This window comes from Pantherophis guttatus, chromosome 18, assembly GCF_059756535.1.
Source record: "Pantherophis guttatus breed Tessera chromosome 18, ASM5975653v1, whole genome shotgun sequence".
NCBI classification, from domain to species: Eukaryota; Metazoa; Chordata; class Lepidosauria; order Squamata; family Colubridae; genus Pantherophis; species Pantherophis guttatus.
Window position 1 is genome coordinate 9574597 of NC_142080.1, and position 24888 is coordinate 9599484.

The window sequence follows — 24888 nt, forward strand, 5'->3', positions numbered from 1 at the left end:
AAAATCTCCATTCCTACCCCACTCCAGGGGGAAGGATACTGCAAAATCTCCATTCCCACTCCACTCCAGAGGGAAGGATACTGCAAAATCTCCATTATCACCCCACTCCTGGGGGAAGTATACTGCAAAATCCCCTTTCCCACCCCACTCCAGAGGGAAGGATACTGCAAAATCCCCATTCCCTCCCTACTCTCTGGGAAGGATATTGCAAAATCTCCATTCCTACCCCACTCCAGGGGGAAGGATACTGCAAAATCTCCATTCCCACTCCACTCCAGAGGGAAGGATACTGCAAAATCTCCATTCCCACTCCACTCCAGCGGGAAGCATATTGCAAAATCCTCCATTCCCACCCCACTTCAGGGGGAAGGATACTGCAAAATCTCCATTCCCATCCCACTCCAGAGGGAAGGATACTGCAAAATCCCCATTCCCTCCCCACTCCTGGGGAAAGGATACTGCAAAATCCCCATTCCCACCCCACTTGGGGGCCAGCCAGAGGTGGTATTTGCCGGTTCTCCGAACTACTCAAAATTTCTGCTACCAGTTCTCCAGAACCTGTCAGAACCTGCTGGATTTCACCCTTGCACAAGAGACTTTCTTCAAACCTGGGAGCAGCCCCGTATGGCGAAGAGACCTGTGTTACTTAAAAGCTTGCAGACTTCAAATTCAGTTCAACATGTAAGTAGGAATTTGGAAGGTGTTGGGTTTTTGTTATGGTTTTAAATGAGCTCTTTAATGTCGGATCTTGTGATCAGTTTTGTGGCTCTGCCATTTTCTCCAAATCGCACATATTTGACGAGTGTCAAAAAAGTGCAAATGCAGATAGTTCCTTGACTTAACAACCACAATGGAGTTAAGGGAGACATTTGTTAAGTGAATTGGGCCCCGTTTTACAACCTTCCTTGTTAAAGTGAATCACTGCAGGTGTCACGTTACTAAGCGAATTTGGCCGTCAGAAGTTTGCAAAAAGGGGACTCCCAGGACATTTGCAACGGTCATAAATATGAGTCAGTTGCCAAGTGTTTGAATTTTGATCACATGGCCACGGGAGATGCTGTAATAGTCGTAAGTCTGAAAAACGGTCATAAGTTCTCTATTTCAGTGTGACTGTAACTTTGAGCAGTCACTAAACGGTTGTAAGTTGAGGACTTATCTGTACTGCATGTCATGAAGTCAGAAAACTAAACTGCTATGGTTTCGCATGTGTCCTGTGCTATGAAATCTGTCCCTTGTGGGGATCAAAACCACAATTTTGCATTTTTAATTGGGGTGGGGTGGGGTTTAAGGCAGTGGTGGAATTGAAATTTTTTTACTACCGGTTCTGTAAGCATGGCTTGGTGGGCGTGGCAGGGGAAGGATATTGCAAAATCCCCATTCCCAACCCCACTCCAGGGGAAGGATACTGCAAAATCCCCATTCCCTCCCCACTCTAGGGGGAAGGGTACTGCAAAATCCCCATTCCCTCCTCCCTCTAGGGGGAAGGATACTGCAAAATCTCCATTCCCACCCCACTCCAGCGGGAAGGATATTGCAAAATCTCCATTCTCACCCCACTTCAGGGGGAAGGATACTGTAAAATCCCCATTCCCTCCCACTCCTGGGGGAAGGATACTGCAAAATCCCCATTCCCACCCCTCTCTGGGGCCAGCCAGAGGTGGCATTTGCCGATTCTCCGAACTACTCAAAATTTCCGCTACCGGTTCTCCAGAACCTGTCAGAACCTGCTGGATTTCACCCCTGGTTTAAGGGATGCTAATTTTAAGTCCACTGGTGCTAAGGACACCCTTATTATCCCTAAATTGTCTTGACCCCCATCCTTTCCCTCAAGGGACCCTTGCCTGCCTGCTTGGGTGGAGCCTCCGTGGGCACCCAGTGCCTGGCACGATTTCTGTTCCTTGCTGCCACCTGCATCCCTGGCAGCTCCACTGTTAATGCAGGAAATGCCCTCTCCAACTCCCAGCCCAGCCCCTCATTAAAAGGGGATTTTGTGAGATCTTTCAATTTAACTTACCTTATTTAGTTGATTTTGGCTGAAAACTGGAAGGGAGGCTCAACCAATTAGGTAATTCTAAAACTTAAAATGCCCTAAGCCGGTTATGCTGAAGCTCAACTTTTCGAAGTCCGATTTGAGAGAGTGGGGGCTCCAGGTAGTCAGATATCCCATCCACTCACCCACCCCGAAAAACTTTTTTTTTCTTCTTCACACAACAACTGAAACATAACAAAGGCTGAAACTGTTTATTTCACCCATTTCTGTGATGTGCCACATTTGATTTATAGCACGACAAGTTTTGCCTCCCCCTCGAAAAATATTGTCCCCCGGAGAGCAAAAAAATTGCCCATCCCTGAAGCTAAGAGCAGGAATTTGAGATGGCACTTTATTTATTTTAAGTTCAGAGTTCTGATCCTGATAGACATCCACCCTAATCCCAGAGCAAAATTTTATGTACAAGTTAGATCCGAAATGTATCAAGTAACTATTTCAATCAATATATTATTAACCAGGGGTGCTATTCAGCAGGTGCTGACAGGTTCTCGAGAACTGGTAGCGGAAATTTTGAGTAGTTCGGAGAACCGGCAAATATCACCTCTGGCTGGTCGCAGAGTGGGGTGGGAATGGAGATTTTGCAATATCCTTCCCCCAGGAGTGGGGCGGGAATGGGGATTTTGCAGTATCCTTCCCCCAGGAGTGGGGAGGGAATGTGGATTTTGCAGTATCCTTCCCCCAGGAGTAGGGTGGGAGTGGGGATTTTGCAGTATCCTTCCCCCAGGAGTGGGGAGGGAATGTGGATTTTGCAGTATCCTTCCCCCAGGAGTAGGGTGGGAGTGGGGATTTTGCAATATCCTTCCCCCAGGAGTGGGGAGGGAATGGGGATTTTGCAGTATCCTTCCCTCTGGAGTGGGGAGGGATTGGGGATTTTGCAGTATCCTTCCCCCAGGAGTGGGGAGGGAATGTGGATTTTGCAGTATCCTTCCCCCAGGAGTAGGGTGGGAGTGGGGATTTTGCAATATCCTTCCCCCAGGAGTGGGGAGGGAATGGGGATTTTGCAGTATCCTTCCCTCTGGAGTGGGGAGGGATTGGGGATTTTGCAGTATCCTTCCCCCAGGAGTGGGGAGGGAATGTGGATTTTGCAGTATCCTTCCCCCAGGAGTAGGGTGGGAGTGGGGATTTTGCAATATCCTTCCCCCAGGAGTGGAGAGGGAATGGAGATTTTGCAGTATCCTTCCCCTGCCATGCCCACCAAGCCATGCCCACAGAACCGGTAGTAAAAAAAAATTTGAATTCCACCACTGTTATTAACGATATATTAGTGTTACAACTGATAATTTTCTTTCTGGTTATGAATAACAGAGTTGGAAGGGGCCTTGGAGGTCTTCTAGTCCAACCCTCTGCTCAGGCAGGAGACCCCACACCATTTCAGACAAATGGCTGTCAGATCTCTTCTTTAAAATCTCCAGTGATGGCGCCCCCACAACTTCTGGTGGCAAGCAGTTCCACTGGATAATTGTTCTCACTGTCCGGAAATTTCTCCTTAATTCTAGGTTGTTTCTCTCCTTGGTTACTTTACATCCCACTGTTTCTCATCTTGTCTTCAGGCCCTTTGGAGAATATATGTTTATTATGAACAATTAACTTCTTGGTTTTTTGTTTTTTTTTTGTAAATATTTTTTTATTTTTTCCCAAACATAAACATAAAATGTAACTTTCAAGAACAGAGTTTCAATCCGGTCATAGATGGTTTAACATGCTTACATTCTTTTAACACGCTCTATTCCACTTCTCTATTACATCTTTTAAAAATTTAAAACAGCGGAAAAAAAACAAAAAACAAATTTAAACATAAAATTCTAACACTTTCATCTAGACAAATCTAATATATCAATACAGTTTTAACTTCGAATTAAATTTTAGCTCATTCTCTCTGTATATTAACTCCTTGTTGATGGTTAACGTCCCCGTCAATTGTGCATTTGAGTGGTGAAGTGTGAAATTTGAGACCCGCTCCAGAGTTGTTAAATCTCTTGCCGACTTCTGCCCGGCAGTTTCTAAATACGAATAAATCGTAGAGATAATTCATTAGACACGTACGTTGCTTTGGTCTACGATCAGAAGTAAAAGTTTCGCTGGAGTTGAATTTTTTTTTAAAAAAAGGAATGATGAAGCTTCTATTTTTTTTTTTAATTTAGTTTGCATCTCCACAATTCAGAGCAACTTCTCCGGGCCCTTGCCAGCTGTATAATTTGGATTGTCCAGCTTTGTTATTTCGGCATCTGCAAAATACAGGGTTTTTCCTTTCTCTCTTTTTTTTTTTTTTAAGAAAAAACAAGTTGCATCCCAGTGACGGTGGGGTGGGAAAGGCTGAGTTTCTGGGCTTATTTTTAGTGGCCAATCAAAATATTTTCCAAGATGAAGGAGGGAGAAACACAGAGAGACTTTTGGTGCCGAGGACAGTGCAACCTTTGAGATGCCTCGGCTAGAAGCAACGGACGGACGTCCAGTCTTGGCCATGCCCAGATAGCCTTACCTGGGATATCCTCGGATGTAAGATGGGACCCTCGGCCGGCCTCCTCCTCCTCCTCCTCTTCCTCCTGCTACTCACAGGTAAGTTGCCTGGGGAGCCTTCCTTCCTTCCTTCCTTCCTTCCTTCCTTCCTTCCTTCCTTCCTTCCTTCCTTCCTTCCTTCCTTAATTTCTCTTTCTTTCTTTCTTTCTTTCTTCCTTCCTTCCTTCCTTCCTTCCTTCCTTCCTTCCTTCCTTCCTTCCTTCCTTTCTTTCTTTCTTTCTTTCTTTCTTTCTTTCTTTCTCGAAAGTGGAATCCCCCAGTTGGAGGAAGCCCAGTGTGTGCCTTTGTGAGTGTTTGTGCCACTCAGAGTGGAGAAGGGGGCAGTCGTGGGATTCAACCGGTTCGCACCACTTCAGGAGAACCGGTTGTTAACTTTCTGAACAGTTTGGTGAACTGGTTGTTGGAAGAAATCATTAGGGCAGAGAACCGGTTGTTAAATTATTTGAATCCCACCACTGGAAGGGGGGTACATTAAAAAGAAAAATCTATTTTTTTGCAAATGAATCCGGTTCGACGCGGAGAATGTATTATTTTTTTTTTCAGCCTTTGCAGTAAATTTGTGTGTCTTTCTAAATTTATTATTTCACTTAGGATGGAGGAAAAGTGGTTTACTCCATCCGGATCAGGTAGTCCTCCACTTACAATGGTTGGTTGAGTGACCGTTCAAAGTTATGACGGCACTGGGGGAAAAAGGGACGTGGTTAGGACCATTTTTCACACTTCTGACCATTTGCAGCATCCCCCCCCCCCCCCCCCGTGGTCAGGGGATCAAAATTTAGAGGCTTGGCAACAGATTCATATTTGTGACGGTTGCAGTGTCACGTGATCATTTTTTGTGACCTTTTGACGAGCAGAATCCATGGGGGAAAACAGATCCACTTAACAACCGGGTGACTAATTTATCAACTGCAGTGATTCAAGTAACAACGGTGGCAAGAAAAGTCATAAAATGGATGATGGGCAGTGGTGGAATTCAATTTTTTTCACTACCGGTTCTGTGGACGTGGCCTGGTGGGCGCGGCAGGAGAAGGATACTGCAAAATCCCCATTCCCACCCCACTCCTGGGGGAAGGATGCTGCAAAATCCCCATTCCCACCCCACTACTGGGGGAAGGACATTGCAAAATCTCCATTCCCTCCCTACTCCAGGGGAAGGATACTGCAAAATACCCTTTCCCACCCCACTCCAGGGGAAGGATATTGCAAAATCTCCATTCCCTCCCCACTCCAGGGGAAGGATATTGCAAAATCCCCATTCCCACCCCACTCCAGAGGAAGGATACTGCAAAATCTCCATTCCCACCCCACTCCTGGGGGAAGGATACGGCAAAATCCCCATTCCCACCCCACTCCAGAGGAAGGATACTGCAAAATCCCCATTTCTTCCCCACTCCAGGGGAAGGATACTGCAAAATCTCCATTCCCACCCCACTCCAGGGGGAAGGATACTGCAAAATCCCCATTCCCACCCCACTCTGGCGTCAGCCAGAGGTAGTATTTGCCGGTTCTCCAAACTACTCAAAATTTCCGCTACCGGTTCTCCAGAACCTGCTGAATTTCACCCCTGATGAGGGGGTTATTATTTTATTATTATTTTTTATTACTTTATTTTTTTTCCCTACATTGTATTTTATTTTCGGACATGCCGCCTAGAGTCGCCGTGAGCGAGTTGGTGTTTATATACATTTTCCAAAATAAATAAATAATATAAACGGGACAAAACTCACTTAGCAAATGTCTGAGTTTAACAACAGAAATTTTGGGCTCCGTTGTTGGTCGTATCTCGAGGACTGCCTGGAGCTGCTCCTTTTCTGCCCTTGAACAAACTTGGGTTAGGATGAATAGACTGGCCTATTGGACCGAGTTATTCTAAGGATTACAACACAATGTCAGGAAAATGTTGGAAAAAGTTCAAGGTTTTGGAAGTTGATGATTCTTTAGCCTTTAGGGTTTATTAGCTGCTCCGGTTGCTGTTTTTGTTGGCTCTTCGGGCATTTTTGTGTAAGATTCTGTGTGTAAGGAATTCGGTTAAAAACATTGCTGAGTGTGTCTGTTTTTTCCAGCAATACAAGTTCTTTCTTTTTATTTTAAAATTTAAATATACAGCCTAGTGTTGATTTTAAATATATAGCCTCGTGCAGTAATGGCTAACCTTTTTGCCATCGCGTGCCAAAAGTGGGGGGGAGCGGGAGGAGATGTTGGGCGCACACGTGCCCACACCCATAATTCTATGTGCCCCGCCCCGACGCATGTATGCGCGACCCCCCCTGTGCTTCCCCCGCTTTTGGCATGTGATGGCACAGTGGGCCAGGTAGGCTTGTTTTTCGCCTTCCAGAGGCTCCAGAGCCTTTCTAGGAGCCTGGGGAGGGCAAAAACTGCCTTCCCCCCTCCCCCTCCCCCCGAGGCCCTCCGGAGGCCAGAAACAGCCTGTTTGCTGACTTCCAGTGGGGCCCAGAAGGCCCGAAAGCAGCTGACTGGCGTGCACATGTGCACCAGAGCTGAGATTGCGTGGTCACCGATATGGCTCTGCGTGCCACCTGTGTGGCACGCGTGCCATAGGTTCACCATCACGGGCCTAGTGTTAATTTAAAAAAAACACACGCACACAATGTGCTGTTTTTTTCTTGTGCTCAGAACCTTGTTGGGTCTTCGTAAGATTTGGATGGGACACCACAAGGAAATCCTGGAGCTGAGAATTCTCAGAGAGTAACCTAATCTGATTTATTTATTTTTTAAAAAAATTCTGGAACTTTTTATTTAATTTAAATGAAATGTAGGGTCCTTAAAAATATACAGAGAAAGCACTTGGCTGGAGCCAAATGAGGTTTAGGCCAGGCTTGCTGTCTTGAGCTACAGACCCACTGATTTTGGGGGTTTCGGGGTTCTCGATTTACAACAGTTCATTTAGTGACCGAAGTCACAACAGCACTGAAAAAAGTGACTTATTAATGACCATTTTTCACACTTACCTCTCCAGCATCCCCAGAATCATGTGATCAAAATTCAGATGCTTGGCAACTGGTTCATACTTACAACCGTTGCTGTAGCCCAGGGTTACGGGATCCCTTTTTGCGACCTTCTGGCAAGCCAGATTCGCTTAACAACCGGGTTACTCACTTAACAACTGCCATAATTCACTTAACAGCTGTGGCAGGAAAGCTCGTAAAACGGGGCAAAACTCACTTAGCAAGTGGTCTCACCTAGCCCACATAAATTTTGGGCTCTGTTGTGGTCATAATTTGAGGACTACCAGTACGCATCTGGATATGGCCCGGTTCACGGGTTCAATATCCCAAAGTCCACAGTAAAAAGTCACCGATTTAATCCAGAGTTTACTCATCCAAAATAAAATTTCTGTTTTGAAGTAAAGCTAAGATTAGCTATGGATAGATAAAAGAATTACTTATTTTATAAAAAAAAAACCAACTACACAGTGACTATTTCCCCCCCAAATATAATGCTCAACCAAAGGAAAGCAGGAGGGGAGTTTCTTTTTATTTTAAAAATAAAATAAATAAATAAATGGACCCCAGCTGGGATCCATTTCTCTTGAAATCAAAACTGGGACTCAGATCTCTCTTCATTGTGCAAATCTTTATTTAGAATTGAAGATTTGCACCATGTAAGCCGGCTAAATGGAAGCAAATCTTGTTTTATTTTTAACATAACATGTTATAGAAAGGCCATAGATCATCAGCCACAAAAATGCACCTTCAAAATTATGGGTGCTTTTTTTAAAAAAAATGAACCCCAAAACTTGGCAGGGTGAGAGCTGGAGTCCACACCAGGAAATCAAAGAAAATGTCCAGGAGGAAGCTAATGGCTGATCTATAAACTAGATGGGTGTGTGATATGGTTGCCTAGCCAAGAGTGTGTAGGAGGTAGGGGAGAAGAGGAGGAGGAAGAGTAGGAAAAGTAAAAGGAGGAGGAGGAGAAAAGGAGAGGGGGAGGAGGAGAAGAAGAGGAAGAGGAGTAAAAGGAGAAGAAAAATAGGAAAGGGTGGAGGAGAAGAGGAGGAGGAAGATGAGAATAAGAATAGGAGAGAAGGGGGAGGAGAATAAGAGGAGGGGGAGGTGACAAGAGGACAGGAAGAGGGGAAAAGAAAGGAGGAGAAGAGAAGGAGAAGTAAAATAGGAGGAAGGGGTGGAGGAGAAGAGGAAAATGAGGATAACAATAGGAGGATGGGGAGGAGGAGGAAAGTTGGAGAAGAATAGGAGGAGCAGATGAAATGAAGGAGGAGGAGATGAGATGAGAAGGAGTAGGAGGAGAAGAGGAAGAGGAGAAAGAAAAGAGAAGGAGGAGGAGAAGGAGAGGAAGAGGAGAAGAAGAGAAGAAGGAGAAGGGGGGAGGAGGAGGCTGCCTTCGTGCAATTGTGGCCACTATTCTCTGACCACTCCCTCATCCCCCAATAGTTAGTGTGGTCCCTGAATGTCTATAAACAATGACCACATATCTCATTTGCAGCCACGTTTGTCAAACAGATTTTGGCCGCTTTTTCCCTCCTGTTCGGGAAGAGCTGGGGGGAGCTCAGCTCAGTTTACGTTGAGCTCAGTTTATGTTGAGCCAGTTTGATTCAGAATATATGCATGAATGAATGCAGCCGAATCGTCTCTCTATTCACAAAGCCTGATCAAACAATGTGGAGCCTCTAGGCAAAGGCAACAAGACACTCTGGGAATGATTCTGGGGAGGGACAGGCGAGATCTTCCATCCCTCTGAGGTGCATCATTGTGCTGAAAACAGCCTGAGTTTTCAACGTACAACAGTTGGTTTTGTGACTATTCAAAGTGATAACATCAGTAGAAAAAAGTGACGTAAAGGACCATTTTTCACAGTGACTACCTTCCCCACAATCCCCACGATCACACAAAATTCAGATGCTTGGCAACTGGCACGGACTTATGACTGTTGCTGTGTCCCAGGGTCATGTCATCCCCTTTTGCAACTTTCTGACCAGCATAGGGAAGCCAGAGTCACTTAACAACCGGGTTACTAACTTATCAACGGCAGGGATTCACTTAACAACCGTGGCAAGAAATGGGGTCCTAAAATGGGGCAAAACTCCCTTGTGTCAGGGTTCCGACCAACGCCCTAATTAAATCATGAGCCTCGAGCCAAGCGTCAAAAGAAATCCAGTTATTTATTAGCAGCTTCATGTCTGCATGTTCCCAACTGAAGCCAGCTTTGACCCTACATAATTTATGCCCCAATTATGACCCTGTTCCCCCCCCTCCCCCCAGGGTGTGTCATCAATCACATTCGCCAACAGAGCAATTTCGTGGGTTGTAGAGGTCACTCCCCCCAGCCACTGTGGGTAACCCTGGGATACAGCCTTGAGAGTGATAAGTCTGGAATGTGCATTTGTCTTTGGCTACCATGCCATTTTGCCAGTTTCCTGTTGCCAGCTGATATTTACTCATTCTGTTTACCCATTTTTTGCAGTATGGTGATCAAAATTGGTTGCAGTATTCCAGGTGGGGTGTTACTAGGGTTTTATAAAGCGGTACTAAAACTTCACGTGATCTATCCTTCTGTTTATTCAACCCAGGATTTCATTAGCTTTTTTGGCTGCTGCTGCACATGGCTGGCTCATATCCAGGTAGCAGGTAATCTCTTAACTAAGTCCGTAAAAGACCAATGGGCGCAGATATATGTTCTTAAATTGCTGAGTTGTTGCGGCTTAGTGCGTTGGGTGGATGCAGCCCATGGTTAGCCCTCTTGGGCTCTCTGCAGCTGAACGTGGACACAAACGGTCAGTGGGCTGCCCCCTTTGAAATGGGTTTCCTAAATTAAACTGGGGCTTCGCTTCCTTCGCCAAGATTTCAGTCCCTCTGCTGCACCCACTGCAGAGAAAATCAGTACTTTGGGCTGTTTGTGGGAAAACCATCACGGGATATGCAAAGCGAACAGCAGTGGCCGTATACTTAATAGCTCTCTGTGGTTAGCTTTGGAAGGAATCTTTATTTTCTTTCTTTCTGGGGAAAGCAACACAAAAATCCTTATTTCCGTGGAGCGCTTCTGAAAGCATTATTGTATAAAGCGGGGAGAAGGCAGTTAATTTCCCCGAGAGGCCACATGAGAGACTAGGACTGTTGCGGAGGGCCGGTCTTAATTCTGCTCCACATTAATTTTATTGCTTTATAAAAAAAAGCATGAAATTGCACCGTGAAGGTGCATAGGCACACACGCACAGAAGTAAGTTGGGGGGCGGGGAGGAAATAGCAGTTTTCTTCAAAATAAAAGCAATGCAGTTGTACTGCATGGATAGTGTACACTCATTTATTTTTGATTTCTAAATGACCTCACCTGGGTCGCATAGAGGCAGCCAAAGGGGCGGATGCGGCTTGCGGGCTGCAAAATCCCCAGGTATGATATAAAACATGCGCATAGATCCATGGACATCTCTGCACAATACATGTAGTCAGTGGCAAAATCCTCCACGGTTCGCAGCCCGCGCATGCACAGTGCATGCCAAACGCACATGTGTGCATGCGCAGCCCTCCCCTGTGCTTACCATCGGTTCGCCGCGCACACGCTTGCTTCGTGCGCAGGTGCACCTTCCATGCATGCGCCCGGCCTCAAAAATGTGGCTAAATAGGATGGCATTACATCTGGCCAGGTGGGCTGTGGGCGCTACCAGTTTGCTCGAACCAGTACGAACTGGCTGAATACCACCTCTGATGTGGTCTATAAAAAAAGTGCACCAAGGTTATATTTTAACTGCAAAAGAAGAATCGACACTGCGATTCCAATGTCAGAAGAATAATTTGTGGGTTCCAACTCGAGCTGGAGCTGCGCAAGAATAAATAAAAAATGAGGTTTCCCTCAAAAATGAGGAAAGAAGAAATATTTATTCCTTCAAGCAAGAGAGTTTGCCTTTAGGGGCAGGCTGCAGAGAAATTGGGGTACGGCAGCAGATTTTTATAGGGGGAGCTTGTCCGGGATATGGAAGTGTCGATGTACTGGTTCTGGGGTGACACTTGAGGGGTGTGTGTGTGTGTGTGTGTGTGTAGATATGTTTGTGTTTGCAGACCGTATCCTTTGATATGCAGATTAGGCCTAGGTAACTTATTGGAGGAAGTTTGCTAATTTTAATTAGTTCTGTTTGTGTTTGCAGACCGTATCCCTTGATATGCGGATTAGGCCCAGGTAACTTATTGGAGGACGTTTGCTCATTTTAATTAGGTCTGTTTGTGTTTGCAAACCGTATCCTTTAATATGCGGATTGGGTCCAGGTAATTTATTTGAGGAAGTTTGTTAATTTTACTTGATCAACTTGCTAGTTGCAGCTTGCTTGGCCGTCAATTATCTAATGGAGACACTGATTCTCAGTCCATTGTGGATTCTGCTAATGTTTTAAGGGAAGATGGAAGCAGTAGAAAGAATAAAATACATTTGGATATTAAAATTCTCGCCCCAAGAAGGGGAAAAAGTTTCCCTATCAGCCAAGAGGTTACATCAGCTCCCCTCCCCACCCCGGCTTCCTGGTCAGGCAGGGAAGATGTGATAAATAAACAAATAAACAAACAAATAAACAAGGCAGAGCTGGCCAGTTGAGGGATTAGGTTCTCTCTCAGGGAAATGGGTGGTTGAAAACTATGATCAAACAAACAAACAAATAATAAATAAATAAAATAAATAGCAAAGGTTTTAGGCGTTGCTCTTTCAGAGCTGGCTCCTGGAGGATGGGGTTTTCTCTGAGGGAGATGGGTGGTTCAAAAGTCTGGTAAATAAATGAATAAATAAAAATTTAAAAATAAATTAAATAATTAAATAGCAAAAGTTGAGGTGTTGCTCTTTCAGAGCTGGCCACTTGAGGATCGGGTTCTCTCTGAGGGAGATGGGCGGTTCAAAACTGTGATAAACGAACGAATAAACAAATAAATAAAATTTAAAAATAAATAGAATTAAAAAACAAATTATGGTAAGTAAATAAATAGCAAAAGTTGAGGTGTTGCTCTTTCAGAGCTGGCCACTTGAGGATTGGGTTCTCTCTGAGGGAGATGGGTGGTTCAAAACTGGTAAATAAAATAAATAAATAAAATTTAAAATTTAAAAATAAATAAATAAATAGCAAAATTGTAGGTGTTGCTCTTTCAGAGCTGGCTACTGGAGGATCGGGTTCTTTCTGAGGGAGACAGGTGGTTCAAAACTGGTAAACAAAACAAACAAACAAATAAAATTTAAACATAAATAAAATTTTAGGTGTTCCTCTTTCAGAGCTGGCCAATGAATATTGGGTTCTCTCTGAGGGAGATGGGTGGTTGAAAACTGTGGCTAACAAACAGACAAAACAAACAAAAAAATTAAAAATGAAATTTTTTTTAAAAAAAATAAATAAAATTAAAAAACAAATTATGGTAAATAAAAATAAATAGCAAAATTTTAGGTGTTGCTTTTTCAGAGCTGGCCACTTGAGGATCAGATTCTTTCTGAGGGAGATGTGTGGTCCAAAACTGATAATAAATAAATAAATAAATAAATAAATAAATAAATAAATAAATAAATAAATAAATAAATAAATCTGAAACTAAAACTAAAACTAAAACTAAAACTAAAACTAAAACTAATATAAATATAAAAATTAAATTAAATCTAAAACTAAAATTAAAACTAATATAAATATAAATATTAAAATAAAATAAAATAAAATAATAAAATAAAATAAAATAAAATAAATAAAATAAAATAATAATAAAATTAAATTAAATTAAATAATAAAATAAAATAAAATAATAAAATAAAATAAAATAATAAAATAATAAAATAAAATAAAATAAAATAAAATAAAATAAAATAAAATAAAATAAAATAAAATAAAATAAAATAAAATAAAATAGGAAAAGTTTAGGTGTTGCCCTTTCAGAGCTGGCCCCATGAGGATGGGGTTCAGGAAAAGTCCCCAGCTGGGGCTGAGGTCGCGTGGCACACTGGCCGGCAGACAAAATGGCTGAACTTTCATCTGGATGGCCGTGAAAGCCTACAGCCCACATGCTTCCTTTGGGTTAAGTGGAGGAGTATAGGAGGAGACATGACCCACTGATCTCCCAGCAAGATTTCGGGGTTGAGATTTTCAGAGCTCTTCTTGGGGCAGAGATGTAGAATTATTTGGCCCTCCAAATGTTGGTGAACTACAGATCCCAGCATTCCTCCTGCTGGGAATTGTGGCCAAAAGTTTGGCATGGCTCTACTCTTGCAGAAAGAAAACAAACACCAGATTTGTGGTACCTCCCGAAACCCAAAGCGTTTTTTCCCCCCCAAGCATTTCACCTGAGTTAGTTAAGTGACCATTTATAACAATTTTTTGCATTCTGGGACGTGTAAGATCGGTTTAATTTCTTTGATAAAGTTCACGGCGAAGTCCATTTCTTCCATCACCTTAAACATCTAAATCATCTAAAAATATTAAGGCAGCCTGTCTCTCATGATGATATTGTAAGTATTCAATACAATATCGGGGGGGGTTGGACTAGATGACCCACAAGGTCCCTTCCAACTCTGTTAAACCTGGTGCCCTATTAGGCAAGGAGCTTCTTGTGCTGAATTTGGGCAGCAGTTCCTCCTGGTGACTCCCCCCCCCCCCGTGCCTTCTGAGATGCTCAACCGAGATGGAACAGGAGGAGGTTCTACAGATAGTCCTCAACATACGACCACAATTGAGCCCAAAATTTCTGTTGCTAAGCGAGACAGTGGTTCATTTTGAATTTTGCCCCATTTTACGTCCTTTCTTGCCACAGGTGGTTAGTGAATCACTGCAGTTGTTAACGTTAGTAACACGGCTGTTAAATGAATCTGGCTTCCCCATTGACTTTGCTTGTCAGAAGGTAAGAATAGAAATAGAAATAGAAATAATAGAAATAGAAATAATAGAAATAGAAGTAGAATTAGAAGAAGTAGAAATAGAAATAGGAAGAGAAATAGGAAGAGAAGAGAACAATGTATTGAATAGAAATAGAAATAATAGAAATAGAAATAAATAGAAATAATAGAAATAATAGAAATAGAAATAGAAATAATAGAAATAATAGAAATAGAAATAATAGAAATAGAAGTAGAATTAGAAGAAGTAGAAAAAGAAATAGAAATAGGAAGAGAAGAGAACAATTTATTTATTTATTTATTTATTTATTTATTTATTTATTTATTTATTTATTTATTATTTAAATTTTTATACCGCTTTTTTCCCGAAGGACTCAGGGCGGTGCACAGCCAACACTAAAACACATATATACAAAAAATTTAAAAGCAATTTAAAAATATATTAAATAATTTGGCCCCAGTCTTATTAAAAAACTAAAACAACCATTAAAATTCATGTTTAGGCCAGCCCAGCTTGTTGGAACAATAAGGTCTTGAGGGCACGGCGAAAGGCACGTAGGTCAGGGATCTTGAATAGAATAGGAGAATATATAGAATAGAAAGAGAAATAGGAAGAGAAATAGGAAGAGAAGAGAATAATATATTGAATAGAATAGGAGAATATATAGAATAGAAATAGAAATAGAAATAGTGCTGGAAGGGACCTTGGAGGTCTTCTAGTCCAGCCTAGGTTGCAAAAGGGGATCACAGGACCCCACGACACTGCAACCGTCATAAATGTGAATCAGTTGTCAAACATCCTAATATAAATCCCGTGAGCAAGTGGATGCTGCGATGGTCGTAAGTGGGGAAAAAACGGCCATAAGTCACTTTTTTTCAGTGCCGTTGTAACTTTGAACGGTCACTAAATGAACTGAATGTAAGTCGAGGACTACCTGTATTTAACCGAGACAAACAGACATGCAAGATTTTTTTTTTGGCTTCATTCAACTTCACAGCTCAGGAAAGTTGTTTTCAGACTGTGTGCTTAAGGCAGCCAAAGATTTCTTCCCGACAGTGAAGATACGTTCAACGAGACACATTCCTTACAAAGCTCAGTGCTGAAGCTTGTGGTGGAAGTTGAAAGTAGGCCTGTCCTGGGTACATATACAAGAATCACCCACTATTTATATGTAAAATTTAGATTTTTCAAGCCGCAACCCTCCTCCCTTCTAGCTCACTTCCCTTGTTTTTCTCTGGAGTTTGGAGACTGTGGCGCTGAGGACAGAGGTGGCATTATGCGGAGGGGAGGGCTACACCCTTTCCTTACACATTCTTTTGCAGGAGCCTTAAAACGGTGTGCTCTTTTCCAGACACTGAGCTGTTGTTGAGGAAACGAGCTGTGGATGAGCTCAATCGGAGATTGCCTCAAATGCTTTTATGAAAAAGACGAGAGAGAGAGAGAGAGAGAGAGAGAGAGAAACAGAAAGAGAGAAAGAGATGGAGATGGAGAGAGAGAGAGAGAGAGAGAGAAACAGAAAGAGAAAGAGATGGAGATGGAGAGAGAGATGGAGAGAGAGACAGAAAGAGAGACAGAGAGGGACAGAGAGAGATAGAAAAAGAGGGGGACAGAGAGAGAGAGAGAGAGGGACACGGGGGGGACAGAGACAGACAGAGACATAGAGAGAGAGACAGAGAGAGACAGTGTATTTTCTATAACTAGCTAATAGCACCACTTTTTATTTTGAGTAGTACCATAAAATTATATATCAATGGAAAGATAATTTAATCAAGAATGTAATGCAATAACTTTTAGAAGGATTTGCTATTAGAATAGCAGTTACAGTATAAAGAAGAAAAGTGAAACACGTAGAAAAAATGAGAGATACAAAAACTATCACCATGTTAGTTAATCCTTAGTTGAGTAACCTTTAGCATGAATGAGGGCCTCACAACGTCTTCCCATGGAGTGAACCAAGTCTTTTAGTTCTGCAGCTGTTATCATGTGAAACCAAGATTGAATGATGGCTTCTATTAACTGGGTTTTATTGCTAGGTCGCTTTTGACTAACAAGTTTCTTTAGTCAGCTCCATAGAGTTTCAATTGGGTTAAGGTCTGGGCTATTCCCAGGCCATTCCAGCAGTGGAATAGGATTATCTTGAAACTCCAAAGAAAAAAAAAGTAGTGTTATTAGCCATCAAACTTCAAAAATACACTTTTCCCAAAAGGTTTCCACAATTTTGGCCACTACTGTAGTATTTCATACGTACGGTACTTTTAATCCTGGGCAGCATTTCTGAGTCTCTCCCAAATGAGCAGATCAGAGGAGCCAAGATAAACTGCTGGTCGCATACCATGGGTTCCACCTGCTTTCTAATCCTTTTGGCTGAATTAACCCCAAACAGCCCAGATTTGGAGGCAATATATAATAAAGGTGGAATTGGACATTTCTCCTGAAGGGTTTAACCATGGTTGAGAGTAGTTGATTGGTTGAACAATGGAAGGGTCTGAATTTTAATGTGAGCAAAAAAAGCTTCACTCCTGTAGCAAAACAAGGGCTTGTTAAAAGCTGTGGTGGCGCAGTGGTCAGAAGGCAGTACTGCAGGCTAACTCTGCCCATTGCCAGGAGTTCGATCTTGACCGGCTCAAGATTAACTCAGCTTTCCATCAGCCTTCTGAAGTCGGTAAAATGAGAACCCAGATTGTTGGGGGCAATAGGATGACTCTGTCAACAGCTTAGAGAAGGCTGTGAGGCACTGTGAAGCGCTATATAAGTCTAAACGCTATTGCTATTGGCCAACAAAGGATCCTACAGAGAGACTAGGGGAAGTTTACACCCCTGTTGCATGTATGTCTCTCGAGTGATTTGTTCTGTTTGTCTATTTGTTGAGGGTTGTACATTTTGAGCATAGCCTGGTGATGCTCAAAGTAAAGTACAGGTAGTCCTCGACTTACAACAGTTTGTTTAGTGACTCTTTGAAGTTACGACACTGAAAAAAATGACTCGGGACCGTTTTTCACACTTACAACCATGCAGCATCCCCCGTGGTCAAGATTCAGAAGCTTGGCAACTGATTCATAGTTATGACGGTTGCCATGGCCTGGGCTCATGTGATTCCCTTTGGTAACCTACTGACAAGCAAAGTCAATGGGGAAGCCAGACTCGCTTCACTTAACAACTGCAGCGAATCTCTTTTAACAACTGTGGCAAGAGGGGTCGTAAAATGGGGCAAAATTCAATTAACAAATATGTCTCACTGAAAACAGAAAAGTTGGGCTCAATTGTAGTTGTAAGTTGAGGGCTACCTGTATGAGCTGAAAGTGCCCCTATAGGAGACACTTGCAATTTAAATTTCGTGTGTGTGTATGAAAGAGAGTGGGAGAGAAAGAAAAAGAGAGGGAGAGAAAGAAAGAGAAGGAGAGAGAAAGAAAGAGAGAAAGAGAGAGAAAAAGATGGGGAAGAGAGAGAGAGAGTGAGAGAGAGAGGGAAAGGGAGGGGGAAAGAAAGAGGAGGAAAGAGGGAGAGGGAGAGAGAAAGAGACAGAAAAAGAGAAAGAAAGGGGGGAAGAGGGAGAGAGTGGAGAGAGAGAGAGAAAGAAAGGGACAGAGAGAAGAGAGGGAGAGAGGGGGGGAAAGGGAGAGAGAAAGAGAAAGAAAGACAGAGAAAGAGAAAGAGAAAGGGGGGAGAGAGTGAGGAGAGAGAGAGAGAAAGAGGGAAAGAGAAAGACAAGGGAAAGAGGGAGAGAGAGAAAGAGAAAGGAAGAGATAGAAAAAGAGAGGAGAAGAGAGGGAGAGACAGAGGGGAGAGAGAGAAAGAGAAAGGGAAAGAGAGGGAGAAAGAAAGAGAGGGGGAGAGAGAGAGAGAGAAAGAGAGAAGCTCACCCAGAAGTGTTTGGGTTCAGGAAAATAAAATTTTTAATAAGTTTGCATCCTGGTTCCTTCATGGACGTATCTCTGCCATTTTCTTCTTCTTCCACAGTATTTTCTTTCACTTCTCCTCCTAGCCCAGATTCAGGAACTAACCCAGTCTTCCCACTTAGCTTTTGGGAATCTGCTAAGCTTGACCCATTCGCTTTGCACATTGCAGAAAGAAACCATGCGTAAATGCCTTCCCTTCCAATGACCCCAGTAAAGCCGATTGTCTAAATAAGTGCCTCCTCTTGTGCGTGAAAGGAAAAAGAAAACGGCAAGGTCTCCAAATCTCTTGTCTTCTTCCCTCCCTCAAGGCCGGATCATCCCCTTTAACATTGATGTGAGAAGACCTCAAATCTTTCGTGGGCCACGGGAAGCTCAGTTCGGCTACAAAGTCCTGCAGTTCACAGCCCAGGGGAAAAAATGGTGAGTCCCTACAGCTGTTTTGTGGCTCCTTTTTTTTTTACTCTTTTGGTTGTTGATCGGAGTACCTCTTTATCACAAAGTTTGAAAGCGCACTTGGATTTTCCTGCCATTCAATTTTGGGTCATTCAACAACCTTCAGTTCTGCTTCTTTGAATCATTAAGGCAGTGGTGAAATTTTTTTACTACTGGTTCTGTGGGTGTGGCTTGGTGGGTGTGGTGTGGCATGGCGGGCGTGGCTTGGTGGGCATGGCAGGGGAAGGTTACTGCAAAATCCCCATTCCCTCCCCACTCCAGGGGAAGGATACTGCAAAATCCCCATTTCCTCTCCACTCCAGGGGAAGGACACTGCAAAATCCCCATTCCCTCCCCACTCCAGGGGGAAGGTTACTGCAAAATCCCCATTCCCTCCCCACTCCAGGGGGAAGGTTACTGCAAAATCCCCATTCCCTCCCCACTCCAGGGGGAAGGATACTGCAAAATCCCCATTCCCTCCCCACTCCAGGGGAAGGATACTGGAAAATCCCCATTCCCTCCCCACTCCAGGGGAAGGATATTGCAAAATCCCCATTCCCTCCCCACTCTGGGGCCAGCCAAAGCTGGTATTTTCCAGTTCTCCGAACTGCTCAAAATTTCCGCTACCAGTTCTCCAAAACCTGTCAGCACCTGCTGAATAGCACCCCTGCATTAAGGACACTCTTGACTTGTCTTGCGGATTTCCCCCAGTCAAACATCAACTGTTTTGGGAAACATTTCATAAAGTACAACAGAACCAACTGGCAGACTTCCCTCTGGAAATAAATTAGGGATGAACGCAGGTGGGAGAATACAACAACTACTGCCAACCTGTGATTTGGGTCCAAAGATCAATCCAGAACAGGAAATATATGCTTGGAGGCCCTGAGAATGAGAAGGCAATTTGGGCAGTTGTCCCACTGTGGCAAAAAGCCCCAAGGTTTTTGAGATGGAGCTGATGAATGAGTTCCGCAGATGGGGCAGGAAATGGGATGAGTCACATAGAACAAGCTGGCGGGAACCTGGTGTACAGCTTGAAGATGGGATCCTGCAGAGGAAGAAAATGGAAATATAGTGACCAGCTGATGAGGAAAAACCCCCCGAAGTATCCTCGTGACTGATGATTGTTTGTAATAGGAAATCATTCAAGGATGAAATCCAGCAGGTTCTGACAGGTTCTGGAGAACCAGTAGCAGAAATTTTGAGCAGTTCGGAGAACTGGCAAATACCACCTCTGGCTGGTCCCAAAGTGGGGAGGGAATGGGCATTTTGCAGTATCCTTCCCCCTGGAGTGGGGTGGGAATGGAGATTTTGCAGTATCCTTCCCCTGGAGTGGGGAGGGAATGGGAATTTTGCAGTATCCTTCCCCCAGGAGTGGGGAGGGAATGGGGATTTTGCAGTATCCTTCCCCTGGAGTGGGGTAGGAATGGAGATTTTGCAGTATCCTTCCCCTACCACGCCCACCAAGGCACACCACGCCCACCAAGATACGCCAACAGAACCGGTAGTAAAAAAATTTGGATTTCAATACTGAAATCATTGTCTTACAGGTCTTACAGAGTTAGAAGGGATCTTGTAGGTCATCTAACCCAACCCCCCCCCCCCCAGCAGGAGACCATACACCATTTCTGACAAAGGGCAGTCCAATCTCTTCTTAAAAATCTCAAGTGATGGGATTGCCATCTTATTGTAATTTTCCAGGGCAGGTAGTCCTCAATTTAGGACCAACAATTGAGCCCAACATTTCTGCTGCTAAGCGAAACATTTGTGATGGGAGTTTTGCCCTGTTTTACGAACTCTCTTGCCTCAGTTGTTAAGTGAATCACTGCAGTTTTTAAGCTAGCAACATGGTTGTTAAGTGAATCTGGCTGACCCATTGACTTCTGTCATAAACATGAGTCAGTTGCCAAGCTTCTGAATTCTCATCACGTGACCATGGGGATGTTGTTGAGGTTGAAAAAATGGTCCTGTCACTTTTTACAGTGTCGTCGTAGCTTCAAACGGTCACTAAAAGAGTTTATTGGAAGTCAAGGACTGACTACCTGTATACTTCCGCTCCAGTTAAAAGTCCCCAACTCTTTATTCTTTTGTTTAGTTAATTGTTTGGTGTCCTCAAATCAGGTCTGATTTTGGATGAAGAGATGGACAAAACCTGAAAATCACGTGAAGTATTAGTATCGCTTTATAAATTCTTAGTAAGTGGAGTACTGCATCCAGTTTTGGTCACCCCATGGCAAAAAAAATGATGTTGAGACTTTGGAAAAAGTACGGAGAAGAGCAACGAAGGTGATCAAAGGCCTGGAGACCAAAACATACGAAGAATGGTTGCAAGATTTGAGTTTGACCAGTCTAGAGAAAAGAAGGACTAGGGGTGACATGACAGCAGTCTTCCAGTATATTCCACCACAATATGAGCTGTGGTGGCATAGTGGTTAGAGTGCAGTACTGCAGGCTAACTTCTGCTGACTGCTGGCTTCTTGCAATTTGCCAGTTCGAATTTCACCAGGCTCAAGGTTGACTCAGCCTTCCGTCCTTCCGAGGTGGGTAAAATGAGGACCCAGATTGTTGGGGGGCAAGAGGCTGATTCTGTAAACCGCTTAGAGAGAGCAATAAAGCACTGTGAAGCAGTATCTGTCCCATTGCTACTGTCCTTCCTTCCTTTGTTCCTTGCTTCCTCCCTCCCTCTCTTGCTAACTCTGCCCACTGCTGGCAGTTCAATTCTGACCAACTGCAAATTTGGCAATTTCAAATCTCACCAGGCTCAAGGTTGACTCATCCTTCCGTCCTTCCGAGGTGGGTAAAATGAGGACCCAGATTGTTGGGGGGCAAGAGGCTGATTCTGTAAACCGCTTAGAGAGAGCAATAAAGCACTGTGAAGCAGTATCTGTCCCATTGCTACTGTCCTTCCTTCCTTTGTTCCTTGCTTCCTCCCTCCCTCTCTTGCTAACTCTGCCCACTGCTGGCAGTTCAATTCTGACCAACTGCAAATTTGGCAATTTCAAATCTCACCAGGCTCAAGGTTGACTCAGCCTTCCGTCCTTCCGAGGTGGGTAAAATGAGGACCCAGATTGTTGGGGGGCAAGAGGCTGATTCTGTAAACCGCTTAGAGAGAGCAATAAAGCACTGTGAAGCAGTATCTGTCCCATTGCTACTGTCCTTCCTTCCTTTGTTCCTTGCTTCCTCCCTCCCTCTCTTGCTAACTCTGCCCACTGCTGGCAGTTCAATTCTGACCAACTGCAAATTTGGCAATTTCAAATCTCACCAGGCTCAAGGTTGACTCAGCCTTCCGTCCTTCCGAGGTGGGTAAAATGAGGACCCAGATTGTTGGGGGGCAAGAGGCTGATTCTGTAAACCGCTTAGAGAGGGCTGTAAAGGTACTGTGAAGCAGTATATAAGTCTAAGAGCTATTGCTATTGCTACTGCCCCAAAGAAGAGAGGGTCAGCTTATTTTCCAAAGCACCAGAAGGCAAGACATGAAACAATGGATGGAAACTAATCAAGGAAAGAAGCAACCTGGAATTAAGATGAAACTTCATAACAGTAAGAACAGTGGAACAGCTGGCCACCAGCAGTTGTGGGTGCTCCAACACTGGAGGTTTTTAAGAAGAGATTGGACAAGCATCCATCTGAAATGGTAAAGGGTCTCCTGCTTGAGCAGGGGGCTGGACTAGAAGACCTCCAAGTTCCCTTCCAGCTCTATTCTGGTTGGTTTTGATTGATTGAAATGCCTCTCTGGATATTTGATGATTGCAACCCTGAAAGAAGTGTTTGTAAAAAGCCAGTGCCTTTTTGACTTCCAAAGTTTGGCCGGAAAAAGGAAAAAATCAGCTGGAAACTGAGGTGCTCAGGACAATTGGATGGTTTCAGTGGGGGAATTTCCAACATTTATCTGTAGTAAAACCAAAATAAAATGACTTCACAGCTACACTGATAAAAGTAATGGTGCCAGCTGCTCAGAATCCATCTCTGAATCCTCCTTCGTTCACTTAGAACTTATTGGGGTGGGGCGGTATTAAAGGGGTTTCTGCCTCTTTTCTCAGCCTAGAACAGGGGTCTCCAACCTTGGCAACTTTAAGACTTGTGGATTTCAACTCCCAGAATTCCCCAGCCAGCCTCTCGGAATTCTGGGAGTTGAAGTCCACACCTTGTAAAGTAGCTGAAATAGTGGTCTAGCAAAGCTGGCTGAGGAATTCTGGGAGTTGAAGTCCACAAGTCTTAAAATTGCCAAGGTTGGGGACCCCTGCCCTAGAAAGCAAAGAAACGTTGCAGTTGTAACCAAAGAGATCCAAATAAACAACAACAACAACAAAACCCCACAGTTTTCACTGAGACATACTTTTTTCTCCCCTAAGATAAATGCGTCATGTTACTTGAAGCCAGGAGGAATATGTGGGTTACATTTTGGCAGCCATGAAGAATCAGGAGAATTGCAAATGAAAAGACAATATGTTTGCATGGCGAATTGTAGGAATGTGGGGGAGGTCGTCTTGTGCACACATGAAAAACGGATCAAGCTGTTCAAAAACTTTGTTCTCTTTTATTCTCACGGGCTGGTCCAAAAGCCAACATAAAACACATCTACGTGAGTGACCAACGGCTCATTTAAGAGCACCCCCCTCTGCCTGCCGACCCTGGGAAATCGGGATAGGGGCAGGGCTGTGCTGCTGGGGGTTCGCAAGAGTTTGGGAGAACCTCTAGTTAAGATTCTGTGCGGTTCTGAGAACCCCCAAATCCCATTTCTGGCTGCCCCCCGCCCCCTCCCCTCCCAGGAGTCCCCACACGGCCCATTTTGGATGCAGGTAAGTGCAGAGTGTGTCCGGAGGCTCAGGGAGGACAAAAAACGGGTCTACCGGTAGTTCGGGAAGGCCTCCAGAGGGCCTCCGGAGCCTGGGGAGGCCATTTTCGCCCTTCCGGAGGCTCAAAGAAAGCCTCTGGAGTCTGGGGAGGGCAAAAACACCACCCCGCCCCCGCCATGGTGCAGGAGGCCAACTAGGCCACGCCCACCATGGCCACGCCCACCCCAGCAACCAGGCAGAGAACCCCTTGCTAAAATTATGGAAGAAATATAATTAGAAGTTAGATAGAATAGAAATACAAGCGTGTATGTAAACATTTCCTTTTTTATGGGCAAATAAATTTACAGAGAGAAGTCTAGAAAGCAGAGGTATAACCCCAATATATAATATACAGGTTATTAATGCAGAAATCTTAGAGAGGAGAAGAGAGGAGAGGGAGAAAAGGCAAAAAGAAACTTAGGTTGGTTTTTTATTTCTACTTTCGGATGAGGTTTAATTTTACGAAGTCTTTCTAACACAGATGCTTCTCTCGATTAGGATGTTGGTGGGCGCACCTTGGGACGGAACCGAAGGTGATCGGAAAGGTGATGTTTACAAATGCATTGTGGAAGAGAGGAAAAATTCAACATGCACTAAAGTCAATATAGGTACACATTTTGAAGCATCCATAATATGCATTTTCAGAAATATATGGACATATGAATCGTCGGTTTGGTCTAGTGGCGAAGGCACCGGGCTAGAAACCAAGAGGCTATGAGTTCTAGTCCCACCTTAGGCACAAAAATGCCTGGGTGATTTGGGGCTAATCACCAGGAGACGGTGAGTTCTAGTCCCACTTTAGGCATGAAAGGCAGCTGGGTGACTTTGGGCCAATCACCAGGAGATGGTGAGTTCTAGTCCCGCCTTAGGCACAAAAGATGCCTGGGTGATTTGGGGCCAATCACCAGGAGACTGTGAGTTCTAGTCCCGCTTTAGGTATGAAAGACAGCTGGGTGACTTTGGGCCAATTGCCAGGAGACTGTGAGTTCTAGTCCCACTTTAGGCATGAAAGGCAGCTGGGTGACTTTGGGCCAATCACCAGAAGATAGTGAGTTCTAGTCCCACCTTAGACACAAAAGATGCCTGGGTGATTTGGGGCCAATCACCAGGAGACTGTGAGTTCTAGTCCCAGAGTGCAGAGAAGAGCAACAAAGATGATTAGGGGGCTGGAGGCTAAAACATACGAAGAACGGTTGCAGGAACTGGGCATGGCTGGTCTAGTGAAGAGAAGGACTAAGGATGACATGATAGCAGGGTTCCAATATTTGAGGGGCTGCCACAAAGAAGAGGGGGCTGGTCAGTCTGTTTTCCAAAGCACCAAGGCAAGGGAAGAAACAA

General features: G+C 44.0%; 1 protein-coding gene across 4 annotated transcripts in view; it reads left to right on the top strand.

Annotated features, from left to right (window-relative positions):
- The first annotated feature begins 547 nt into the window (after positions 1-547).
- Positions 548-24888, top strand: part of ITGA10 (integrin subunit alpha 10) — a 79848-nt gene continuing 55507 nt past the window's right edge. For 2 of the 4 annotated variants that reach the window (XM_087881224.1, XM_087881225.1), the window contains exons 1-3: positions 4153-4606; positions 18592-18703; positions 24049-24158. In XM_087881224.1, coding sequence (XP_087737350.1) covers positions 4552-4606; positions 18592-18703; positions 24049-24158 — 277 coding nt within the window. In that variant the 5' untranslated portion in view covers positions 4153-4551. Of the gene's footprint in view, positions 682-4080; positions 4607-18591; positions 18704-24048; positions 24159-24888 lie in introns of those variants that run through there. The other 2 variants (XM_060682563.2, XM_087881223.1) reach the window with 2 other exon arrangements.